The sequence below is a fragment of the Chiloscyllium plagiosum genome, chromosome 11, assembly GCF_004010195.1.
Source record: "Chiloscyllium plagiosum isolate BGI_BamShark_2017 chromosome 11, ASM401019v2, whole genome shotgun sequence".
Lineage (NCBI taxonomy): Eukaryota > Metazoa > Chordata > Chondrichthyes > Orectolobiformes > Hemiscylliidae > Chiloscyllium > Chiloscyllium plagiosum.
The window spans coordinates 2730574-2742344 of NC_057720.1; the positions used below are offsets into that span (position 1 = coordinate 2730574).

The 11771-nt window shown below is 45.0% G+C and overlaps 1 protein-coding gene across 3 annotated transcripts in view; it reads left to right on the plus strand.

Annotated features, from left to right (window-relative positions):
* Window positions 1–11771, plus strand: part of LOC122554101 (collagen alpha-1(XXIV) chain) — a 461503-nt gene that overhangs the window by 200157 nt on the left and 249575 nt on the right. For all 3 annotated transcript variants that reach the window (XM_043698575.1, XM_043698576.1, XM_043698577.1), the window contains 2 exons: window positions 1761–1814; window positions 4252–4296. In XM_043698575.1, the coding sequence (XP_043554510.1) occupies window positions 1761–1814; window positions 4252–4296 (99 nt within the window). The remainder of the gene's footprint in view (window positions 1–1760; window positions 1815–4251; window positions 4297–11771) is intronic.

Consider the following 11771-nt stretch of genomic DNA (forward strand, 5'->3'; position numbering starts at 1 on the left):
TTGCTGTAATCCCTCGCCTGCTACTGGTCAGACTCTGATACAGCCCTGGGCCTGGAAATAACTCGTGTCGATGAATGACAAGTAGTCTGCCGCTTTACCCACACAACCCCACCCCAGCCCAAAAAACCCTCACCCTGACCCCTCACTCCACACCCCAAGGCTCACCCCACCCCCCCACTCCCATATCCTTCACCCTGCCCCACTCCCTCATTTTGAGAGGGCGAGGGTATAAGAGCAGGGATGTCTAAGGCTCTGGTCAGACCTTAATTTGAAATAATGTGAGTCGTTTTGGCCCCCGTATGTAAGGAAGGAGGTGCTGGTGTTGGAGGGGGATGTGGAGGAGGTTTACAGGAATGATCCTGGCGATGAAGGGCTTGTCACATAATGAGCAGTTGAGGATTCTGGGTGTGCACTCAGTGGAATTTAGAAGGATGAGGGGGGTATCTGATTGAAACTTACTGAATACTGAGAGGCCTGGATAGAGTGGACGTGGAGAAGATGTTTCCACTAGTAGGCGAGACTAGGGCCCGAGGGCACAGCCTCAGAGTGAAGGGGCGACCCTTTAGAACTGAGATGAGGAGGAATTTCTTCAGCCAGAGGGTGGGGAATCTGTGGAACTCATTGCTGCAAAGGGCTAGGGAGGTCAAGTCATTGAGTGTCTTTAAGACAGAGACGGGTTCCCGATTGGTTAAGGGAAAGAGGCAGGAGAATGGGTTTGAGAAACATATAAACCATGATTGAATGGCAGAGCAGACTCGATGGGCCGAATGGCCTAATTCTGCTCCCGTATCTTATGGAGAGTTTGGACAAACGAGGACCGACTGGGCCAGTACCCATTGGAGTTTAGAAGAGTAAGAGATGAAACAGAAAAGACCCTGAGGGTCCTGATGGGATGAATGTGAAAAGGATGCTTCTCCCTTCTTGCAGAAGCAGCATCCTTGAATATTTTTAAGACAGAGGTAGATTAATTCTTGTTAAGCAGAGAAATTGAAGGTTATCAGGGACAGACAGCAATGTGGATACGAGGTTACAGTCAGATCATGAAGGAAGGAGAAGACTCAATGGGCTGAATGGCCTACTTCAGATCCTAATTCATCTGTCCATGTACTCGATTGGCGTTAGACACCCAACTGTTCATTAATGCCCATCACGGAATGCCCTTACCTAGTTTGACCACCATGTGACTCCAGACCCACAGCAAACTGGGTGTTTTTTTATTCATTTACAGGATAAGGGCCTTACTGACTAGGCCAGCATTTATTGCCGATCCTTACTTGCACAGACAGCAGTTAAGAGTCAACCACGTTGCAGTCAGTCTGGAGTCACCTGTAGACCAGACCAGGAGATCCTTGGCCTGAGTGACATTTGTGAACCTGATGGGTTTTCCTGACAATTGGCAACAGTTTCATGGGCATCTTTAGACTCTTATTTCAAAACTTCTCTTGAATTTGAATTCCACCGTGGTGGGGTTCGAACCCCAGTTCCCAGAACATTACCTGCTTTGGTGGATTAATAGTCTAGCGATAAGGTCGCTGAGCCATTGGCTCCCCAAAATGGCCAAGTCCGTCAGAGAATTATATTTGAGAAAGTGACTCATCACCACTTTTTCACAGGTAATTAAGGATGAGCAGAAACTGCTGATAGTGACCTCCACATGTTTCCTTTCAATAAATCTAGGATTGTGCCCAAGGTGGCCCCTTTGGTCTGTTATTTTTTTTGATGGTGGTCTGTATTTTAATGTCCGATGTTTCTCTTTGCAGGGTCCTCCCGGGCTGGCTGGAAATCCTGGAGTGAGTGGATACCCAGGCAGGCAGGTGCAGTAACTACACTTTGGATTTTACACTGGGGTCAGGCTGCTTCCGCCTCAGTCCCACAATCGACGAATCTCGGCCTTTCTTTACACCTTCGTATACCCTTGCTGGATTTGCATATGTCAAGCTTTTGTTTGGTGCCTAGAACATGAATCATACTGAAAAGGGAGACTTGCTGTTGCACCTTCTCATCAGGACCAAATGCCCAACTTCAAGTGATGGTGACAGCTTTTACTGCAAGAGAAATGAGGTGCTGATTGGCTGATAAATTGGCTGAGGTGTTTATATGAAGAAAGCAATGGGGAACTCCCTAAGTTCCTCTATAATTTTATTTAAATTGGTGCAAATTCCTTTGATTTGCATACATTGGCTCCCTGTTGAAGAATGTGTGTCATTTCGAGGAAGCTAAACTGCTTTTCTTAAATTGGTACTAGTGTAGATAGTGGCACATTTGGGATTGTTGAACATGTACAATATTAGAGGCACATCCATCAGTATTGATTTGACCATAATTCATAGGTGTGGAAGCAAGGCCTTTCGGTCCATCGAGTCCACTCTGCCATTTAATCATGGCTGGTGGGCATTTCAATTCCACTTGCCCACACTCTCCCCCTAGCCCTTAATTCCTTGCGAGATTGAGAATTTATCAATCTCTGCCTTGAAGACACCCAACATCCCGCCTCCACTGCGCTCTATGGCAATGAATTCCACAGGCCCACCACTCTCTGCCTGAAGAAATGTCTTCTCATTTCCATTCTAAATTGATCCCCTCTAATTCTAAGGCTGTGCCCATGGGTCCAAAACTCCCCACCTAACGGAAGCAGCCTCCCAGCGTTCACTCTTTCTGAGCCATGCATTATCTTGTAAGTTTCTATTAGATCTCCAGTCAATCTTCAAAGCCCTAATGAATTCAATCCCAGGATCCCTAGCTAATCATCATATATTAGGCCTACCATTCCAGGGATCATCTGATTTGATGTTGGATTTTGAAAGGGGGGTTAGTTGGACAGTCTGTATTGTGTCCATTATGAAATACTGAAGAAACATTGCTGGTTTTGATTTTAGAAGTAAAGGGACTCTAGTTTAAATTTGCATAAAAGTAAATCATAGTCAGATTTTGCCACATGTTAGAGGACCAATTTGCTTGACAAATAGGATTTTATTTCTTGTTCATTGATGAAACCTGGAGTGAGTTTCCTTTACTTTAGACAATGTCCATAATCAGGCATTAACCTTGAAGACAAAGTCCAGAGTTAGGATATTAGCAACAATCCACTTCTACCTGGAATTCTTCAATAGGATTAATCCTTTTCCAAAATGAAAGACCAGAAGGGTCACTTTGGGATAAGGGTGACTTCAGACCAAGGAGCCACCAATAAAAGGCTGATGTCCCTCCAGAGTACACATTGTAGTCATGAACAACGATAATTCAGATGAGGTTTGAGGGGCTGAATGGCTCACTTTTATCCCGATTTTTGAATGGTTAAATTAGACAGAAATTAAACCATACCGGACTTGGCCATATTTCACATTTTGACGATTGTGGAAAATAAGGCTGGAATTCCAACTCACTGTTCTGACCAGGATTGTGACAGCATTGACTGGTGAAGTTAGGCTTATGATAGGCTAACTCATTGGTGGATTTGAGAAATGCACAAAAACTAACTGAATAAATCGTTTTAAGTCTAATTCTGATTGATCACTGCCAAGTGTGTAAAATATAAAGGAAGAATAATGGCTGAAGTTAAGACATGATGGCATTTAGGATAGAACAGATTCCTGAGGCTGAATGGCCTCCTCCTGCGCCAATCCTCTTTGACCCACGTTGCTTGTGCAGTCAAAATGTTACATCGTGGAGTAAAACAACAACATAAGGTGGCATTTGAATTTTGAGAGCAATTTGTAAGTTGTCATATGGTGTCCGCAGTTCTTATTAACTGAAAGGCTGTGTAAATCCTGCTCATAGTTGGTAGGGAGGTTTTTGAGAGTTAGTGCCACCATGCCTCTCAACGTTAATTTTGTTAAGAGCAAGTGCAATGTCAAAGGGAATCAGGGAAGACTCGAGGAGGATATTTTTTCCATGCGTGCCAGCTCTCCATTCTCATGAACAATTAGGGGAATCAGGTCCCACCATGTGAGAGGCAGGCACCCGGCTGAGACAATCTCCAGTTGGATAGTGAGGAGGCGAGCTCACTCTCCAGCACAGTGTTGTGAAAGCTGGGGTCCAATTGAACATCCTCTGGTACTGAAAAAGCGACAGGTTGACCTCTCAAAAAAGTGAGAGGGATAAAAAGAGAATGTGGCTGTGCCAAGATGGTGGTACCTCTAATCCAAGCCTTTTAACCTTAAACTGAAACCTGGCCTCAGCAATTGGACTGTCTTTGTGGAGGGGAACCTACAATCTTAACTACTAATATGTTGTTTCCTCTCTTTATTGCAGGGTTTAGTTGGGCCCAAGGGAAAGCCTGGCCCGAAAGGTAGACGGGTGAGTACATCTTTGTAGATGCTTGAAGAATAACAGCAAGTGCGATGTAAAACAAGGAAGAGCTAAAACAGGCCATTCAGCCCCACCCATCCCCATTCAACAAGTTTATGGCTGTCATCCAGCTCAACTCCACCAACCCACTCTCTTCCCATGTTTCTTAATTCCTTTAATACCTAAAGAAACATACATCAGACATAGGAGCAGGCCATTCAACCCTTCGAATCTACTTCACCATTCATTGTGACTGTGGCTGTTTGTCCAACTCAACAGTATGTTCCCTCACCTCCTTTGATCCCATTAGCCTCCAGTGCTGTATCTAACTCCTTCTTGAAGGTTTTGGCATTGATTGCTTTCTGTGGTAACGAATCCACTCTCTGGGTGAAGAAATTTCTCCTCAGCTCAGTATCGATCTTTGTGCTGAATACATTCGATGACTGGTCATCCAAAGAGAATTGCAAAGATTGATAAGTGAATTTATAGATCAACGAGTGAAGAAATGTTTCCACATCTCAGTACTGTAGATCCCGCATTCTAAATTCCCTTTCCAGAAGAAGACTTTCTAACATCCAAGGAATATTATTATCTCAGAACACCTGGATAAGACAGATCCCAGAAGAAATCCTGACTTGATAGGTCACATGTTATTGTATTTTTGTTTAGTTAGTTAAGGTGGTAGCTAGTCACTGAGACATATTTACATCTGAGGCAGTTAGAGACGGATAATAAACACTGGCCTGGATAGTGACACCAGCATCACATGAATGAATTGTAAAAAACAGTGTATTATATATAGATATAACTTTTTGGAGTTTGAATTTCAAAATAGTGGTATCTGGGTGTTTAGCATCAGGAATAACAGCAGTTCAAGAAGGGAGCTCACCCTCACCTTTTCCAAGCAATAAATGCAGGCCCAGCCTGTGGCGCCCACATCCCATGAGCCTGTAAATAAAACATGAACAGTTTCTCAAATATAAATATTGCTTTTCTGAACCTTGCAGCACAGAAGATTCCATTCAGCCCATTAGGTTTTTGTCTCCTTTGAAGAGTAATCCAATTACTCGCACTCACCCACCACTCTCAATTCGTTTTGCAAATTACTATCGAATATGCATCCGCTGCCCTATCAGGAGACTCTATTGCAAATCCAAACTACTCTCCGGATAAAGGAAAAGATGTCTTCTTGTCACCTCTCACAATTAGTCAATCATAAGAAGTTGAAGATCTATATATTTATTGGTTTTGAGTCATCCATTTAGAACGCATCCACCAAATTTCCTGCTAGTTTTGCTCTCTTCAACAACAAGCCAGGTTTCACCCCAGGGCATCAATGTGGACTTCAACATTCCCTCATTTCCCCTTCCCCCACCTCACCCTAGTTCTAAACTTCCAGCTCAGCACTGTCCCCATGACTTGTCCTACCTGCCTATCTCCTTTTCCACCTATCCACTCCACTGCTGTGCTCTTCCAGCACCACTAATCCAGAATCAGTTTTCAGCCTTATCCATCTCCCTGGAGACACTTTTAGACACTTCCTGTCCATCCTCTCCACATTCTTCCCAAACGATTATGCCCAGAATTGAATACTGCAGCTGGAATGAGAGATTTATAAATGTCTACCATAACCTCTTGGATTCTGCTCTGCATGCTTCTATTTATAAAGTCCAGGTCCCACATACTTCATTAGCTTCTCCGTTAACCTCCATTAACATGTGAGTATCAGAAACAAGAGTGATGAACTTAGAGCATGGATCAGTACTTGGGGCTACGATGTTGTGGCCATAACGGAGACGTGGGTTTCACGAGGACAGGATTGGTTGCTTGATGTTCCAGGGTTTAGAATGTTTAAAAAGAATAGGGAGGGTGGAAAAAGAGGAGGGGGATGTAGCATTGCTAATCAGAGAGTGCATCACAGCTACAGAAACGAAGGTTGTTGAGGAAGGTTTGTCAGTATGGGTCGAAGTTAGGAACAGCAAGGGAACAGCTCAGTCCATTTCTGGGAGTTTTCCACAGACTCCCTAATAGCAGTAGGGAGATTGAAGATCTCATAGGCAGGCAGATTCTGGAAAAATGCAAAAGTAGCAGAGTTGTTGTTATGGGTGACTTCAACTTTCCTAATATCGATTGGAACCTCCCAAGTGCAGATGGTTTGGATGGAGCCGTTTTTGTCAGGTGTGTTCGGGAGGGTTTCCTTACTCAGTATGGAGACAGGCCGACGAGGGGAGAGGCCATTTTGGATTTGGTGCTCGGAAAAGAGCCAGGACAGGTGTTCAGATCTCGCGGTGGGTGAACACTTTGGTGACAGTGATCACAACTGCCTCACATTTACCATAGCCATGGAGAGGGAAAGGAGCAGTTACTGAGGGAAGATATTTAATTGAGGAAAAGGAAATTATGTCGCTATCAGACAGGAGTTGGGAACTACAGACTGGGAGCAATTATTCCACAGAAAGGGCACAGCAGACATGTGGAGACTGTTTAAGGAGCAGTTGTTGTGAGTGATGCACAAATTTGTTCCTCTGAGACAGGCAAGAAGGGGTAAGATTAAGGAACCTTGGATGACGAGAACCGAGGAGCTTCTCGTCAAAAGGAAGCAGTTTACGTAAGGTGGAGGAAGCAAGGGTCTAGCACAGCTTTAAAGGATTACAGGCTTGCTAGAAAGGAGCTCAGAAATGGCCTGAGGAGAGCCAGGAGGGGGCATGAAAAAGGCTTGGCAGGAAGGATTAGGGGAGAAACCAAAGGCATTTTACTCATATGTGAGGAATAAGAGAAAGATCAGGGAGAAGGTCGAGCCGATCAGTTGAGGGATAGGATTTGTGACTGTTTGGCAAAGCATAGTGTGATTAAAGGCAGTCAGCATGGCTTTGTAAGGGGCAGGTCATGCCTCACAAATCTTATTGAGTTCTTTGAGGAGGTGACAAGACAGGTTGATGAACGTTGAGCAGTGGATGTGGTGTATATGGGCTTCAGCAAGGCATTTGATAAGGTTCTCCATGACAGGCTCATTTACAAAGTCAGGAAGTATGGGATGCAGGGAGATTTGGCTGTCTGGATTCAGAATTGATTGGCTGACAGAAGGCAGAGAGTGGTTGTAGATGGAAAGTATTCTTCAAAGTTTGTGAGAAGATTTGTAGCTTGGGTGCTTGTTGTTGTGGTTCTGTTCGCCGAGCTGGGAATTTGTGTTGCAGACGTTTCGTCCCCTGTCTAGGTGACATCCTCAGAGCTTGGGAGCCTCCTGTGAAGCGCTTCTGTGTTGTTTCCTCCGGCATTTGTAGTGGTTTGTATCTGCCGCTTCCGGTTGTCAGTTCCAGCTGTCCCCAAGGAAAGTATTCTGCCTGGAGCTCAGTGTTGAGTGGGGTCCCTCAGAGCTCTGTTCTTGGGCCTCTGCTCTTTGTAGTTTTTATAAATGACTGGGATGAGGAGGTTGAGGGGTGGGTTAGTAAATTTGCTGATGACACAAAGATTGGAGGTGTTGTTGATAGTATTGAGGGCTACTGCAGGCTCAGTGCAACATAGACAGGATGCAGAGCTGGGCTGAGAAATGGCAGATTGAGTTCAACCTGGATAAATGCGAAGTGATGCATTTTGGAAGGTCAAACTCGAATGTTGAATATAGGATTAAAGACAGGATACTTTGTAGTGTGGAGGAACAGAGGGATCTGGGTGTACAAGTACATCAATCCCTCAAATTTGCCACCCAAGTGGATAGGGTTGTTAAGAAAGCATATGGTGTTTTGGCTTTCATTAACAGAGGGATCGAGTTTAAGAGCTGCGAGGTTTTGCTACAGCTCTACAAGTCCCTGGTGAGACCACACTTGGAATACTGTGTCCAGTTCTGGTCGCCCTACTATAGGAAAGATACAGAGGCTTTGGAGAGGGTGCAAAGAAGGTTTACCAGGATGCTGCCTGGACTGGAGGGCTCGCCTTATGAAGAGAGGTTGATTAGGCTCGGACTTTTCTCTCTGGAGAGAAGGAGGAAGAGAGGAGACCTGATCGAGGTGTACACAATAATGAGAGGAATAGATAGAGACAATAGCCAGAGACGTTACCCCAGGGCAGGATTGACTGGTACGAGGGGTCATAGTTTTAAGATATTAGGAGAAAGGTATAGAGGAGACTTCAGAGGTAGGTTCTTTGTGAATGTATGGAATGCGTTGCCAGCGATGGTGGTAGAAGCAGAGTCATTAGGGACATTTAAGCGACTGCTGGACATGCACATGGATAGCAGTGAGTTGAGGGATGCGTAGGTTAAGTTATTATATTTTACATTGGGATTAAACCTCGGCACAACATCGTGGGCCTAAAGGCCTGATCTGTGCTGTACTTTTCTATGTTCTATCTTCCCAGAACACCGTCCCGTCCCCGCCTGGGGCATCTTCAATCTCACATCCTCCCCAAACCCACTTTAAAGTTGTAAAGCTGCTTTGTCCATCCATCCTAATTTGATCCATCTTGGCATGAATAGTTCAGAAGATTTGGTCCTTACAGTGAGATCTGAATGAGCATTTGACCAGCTGATGCTTCCTTTTGTACAATTATAGTTGTCAAAGTCGGTAAAATCTCCAGTAAGATTTGAACCCACTGACCCATGCTCGGTGAAGCTATGGATCTATAAACTGAGCTGTGGAATTGCCCAGACATCTGTAATAGTTGTGCCTCGATTTACAATATTTTAGATTCGCAGTTTGGAAAAAGAAATCAGCTCCTTAAGGGATTGTTGAAGAATAGAGCTTTTATATTCAATGTTGGATATTTTAATGTGTAAATTGAGCCAGTTCTTCTTGTTGCCCTCAGCATTTTCATTTCTGATCACGGACTTTCTCTGTAACAATGAGTATTTCTCATTATATCGATCTTACAACACAGAAGGAGGCTATTCAGTCTTACTGTTCTGTGCTAGTTTTATGTTCCACACAAATTTCCTCCCACACCTTCAACGTTTCACCCCACCCAAACAATCCCACCGCCCCGGGCCGAACACTTTAACTCCCCCTTCCACTTCCCCAAGGACATGCAGGTCCTGGGCCTCCTCAATCGCCAAACCTTAACCACCTGTTGCCTGGAGGAAGAACACCTCATTTTCTGCCTGGGGACCCTCCAACTACATGGGATCAAAGTAGATTTCACCAGTTTCCTCATTTCCCCTCCCCCACCTTATCCCAGTCCCAACGTTTCAACGCAGCATCACCCTGTTTAACTGTCCTACCTGTCCATCTTCTTTCCCACCTATCTGCTCCGCCCTCCTCTCCGACCTATCACCTTCACCCCACATTTATCTACTAATCGCACTCTCAGCTACCTTTCCCACAGCCCTACTCCCGTCCCATTTATCTCTCAGCCCCCTTGGGCCACCAGCCTCATTCCTGATTAAGGGCTTATGCCCGAAACGTCGATTCTCCTGCTCCTTGGATGCTGCCTGACCTGCTGTGCTTTTCCAGCACCACACTCTCAAATCCCAACCTATCAGTCTATTCTTCTAAACCTTTCTTCCTCATGGATTTATCCAGCTTCCATTTAAAGGTATTAATATTCATTCTGACCATTCCCTGTGGAAATTAATCCCACATTCTCCCTGTTCTCTGGATGAAATATTTCCCTACAAAAGCCAGATAGACTCTGGGATATGGAGAATGGTGAGATCACAGAGCTCTCTCATTTTTATTTGTTCATTCATGGGATGTGGGCATCACCAGCGGCATCATGCATTTATTTCCCATCCCTAATTGCCCCTTGAAAGGTGGTAGTGAACTGCCTTCTTGAACCGCTGCAGCCCATGTGCTGTGGGTGAAATAACTCCACAGAGGCTGAGAATCCATCACCAAGCCCCTCCTTTATTTACAAATCAGGAATCCTCGAAACTGATCCAGCTCCCTCAGGGCCAGCTCTCAGAGTGAACAAAACCTCAGACACTCCTATTTATATCTGTCAGCCAGGGCTTCCTGATTGGACCAGATTAACAGCCCCAGTCAGGGAACTCACATTTTAGGAGGTCCACCTACATTACAATCGCTACAGTAGGTAGCCCCACAATGCCACTGTGATGGGAATTCCAGACATTACAGTGAATACCTTCTACAAAATGCACTGCAGGATTCTCTGACAGCACCTTCAAAGCCCTGACCGTGACCTCAACTACCAGGAAGGACACAGACAGCAGATACATGGGAACCCCACCCCCCTGAAAGTTCCCCTCCAAACTACTCACCATCCTGACTTGGAAATATATCACCGTTCCTTCATTGTTGTTTGGTCAAAATCCTGGAACGCCCTGCCTAACGGCATCGTAAGTCTACCCATAGCACCTGGACAGCAGTGGTTCATATGCTTTAGGTAGCTCACCCCCACCTTCTCAAGTCGCAATTGGGGATTGATAAGAAATTCTGGCCCAGTCATTGATGCCAACATCCTCGCAATGAATAAATAAATCGAGACGCTGCTTTCCCAACAGGGAAAGAGCAATCTTAACTTTGCGGATCATGCTGTGTCGGAGAAAGTGAGGACTGCAGATGCTGGAGTTATCAGGGTCGAGAGTGGGGTGCTGGAAAAGCGCAGTGGGTCAGGCAGCATCCAAGGAGCAGGAGAATTGACATTTCAGGTATAAACCTGATGATTTCTGATGAAGGGCTTATGCCTGAAACGTCGATTCTCCTGCTCCACAGATGCTGCCTGACCCGCTGTGCTTTTCCAGCACCCCACTCTCGACCTGGTCTTGCAGTCTGCTCCTCTGATTGGCCATGTCTGTGTCTACCTGCATCAAAATTGAGTCTTGTTTCACATCAAATACCCGAAATTATGTTCGTTAGAACAGATTACCTCATCATATTTTTGAATTTTACCCTAAAACTATATCCAACAAGCGCAAAGAGAAACCGAAGGAATTACTTTACAATTCCCTACCTAAAAGTCAATCATGAATTACTCATGTAAAGGTCTCATTTTTTCATGTGGTCTGATAGATGTAACTGTTCATCCATAAAGCCTGCATTTGTACACCACCTTCAGCATAATAAACTGGTCGACAGGAATGGACTTAATCAATAACCTCTGATGCTGAGCTGAGAAAGGCCAGATGATCTGAAATCAGGTCAAATAAAATTTTCATGTGGAAGGAGGAGAGAAGGAGAGGTGGTGAGGATAAGGATAGAATTCCAAATGTGCCAGAGGCCAGAATTGGAGGAGCGCTGAGATGTGTTTGGTAGGAATGTTCACGTATTGCTGATGTGCCATCATTGCTATGGAATTATGGGAGCCCCTGTGAGTCATGTTTTTACCAAACAGCAAGTCATAGAACATAGAACATAGAACAATACAGCACAGAACAGGCCCTTCGGCCCACGATATTGTGCCGAACATTTGTCCTAGCTTAAGCACCTATCCATGTACCTATCCAATTGCCGCTTAAAGGTCACCAATGATTCTGACTCTGCCACTCCCACAGGCAGCGCATTCCATGCCCCCACCACTCTCTGGGTAAAGAA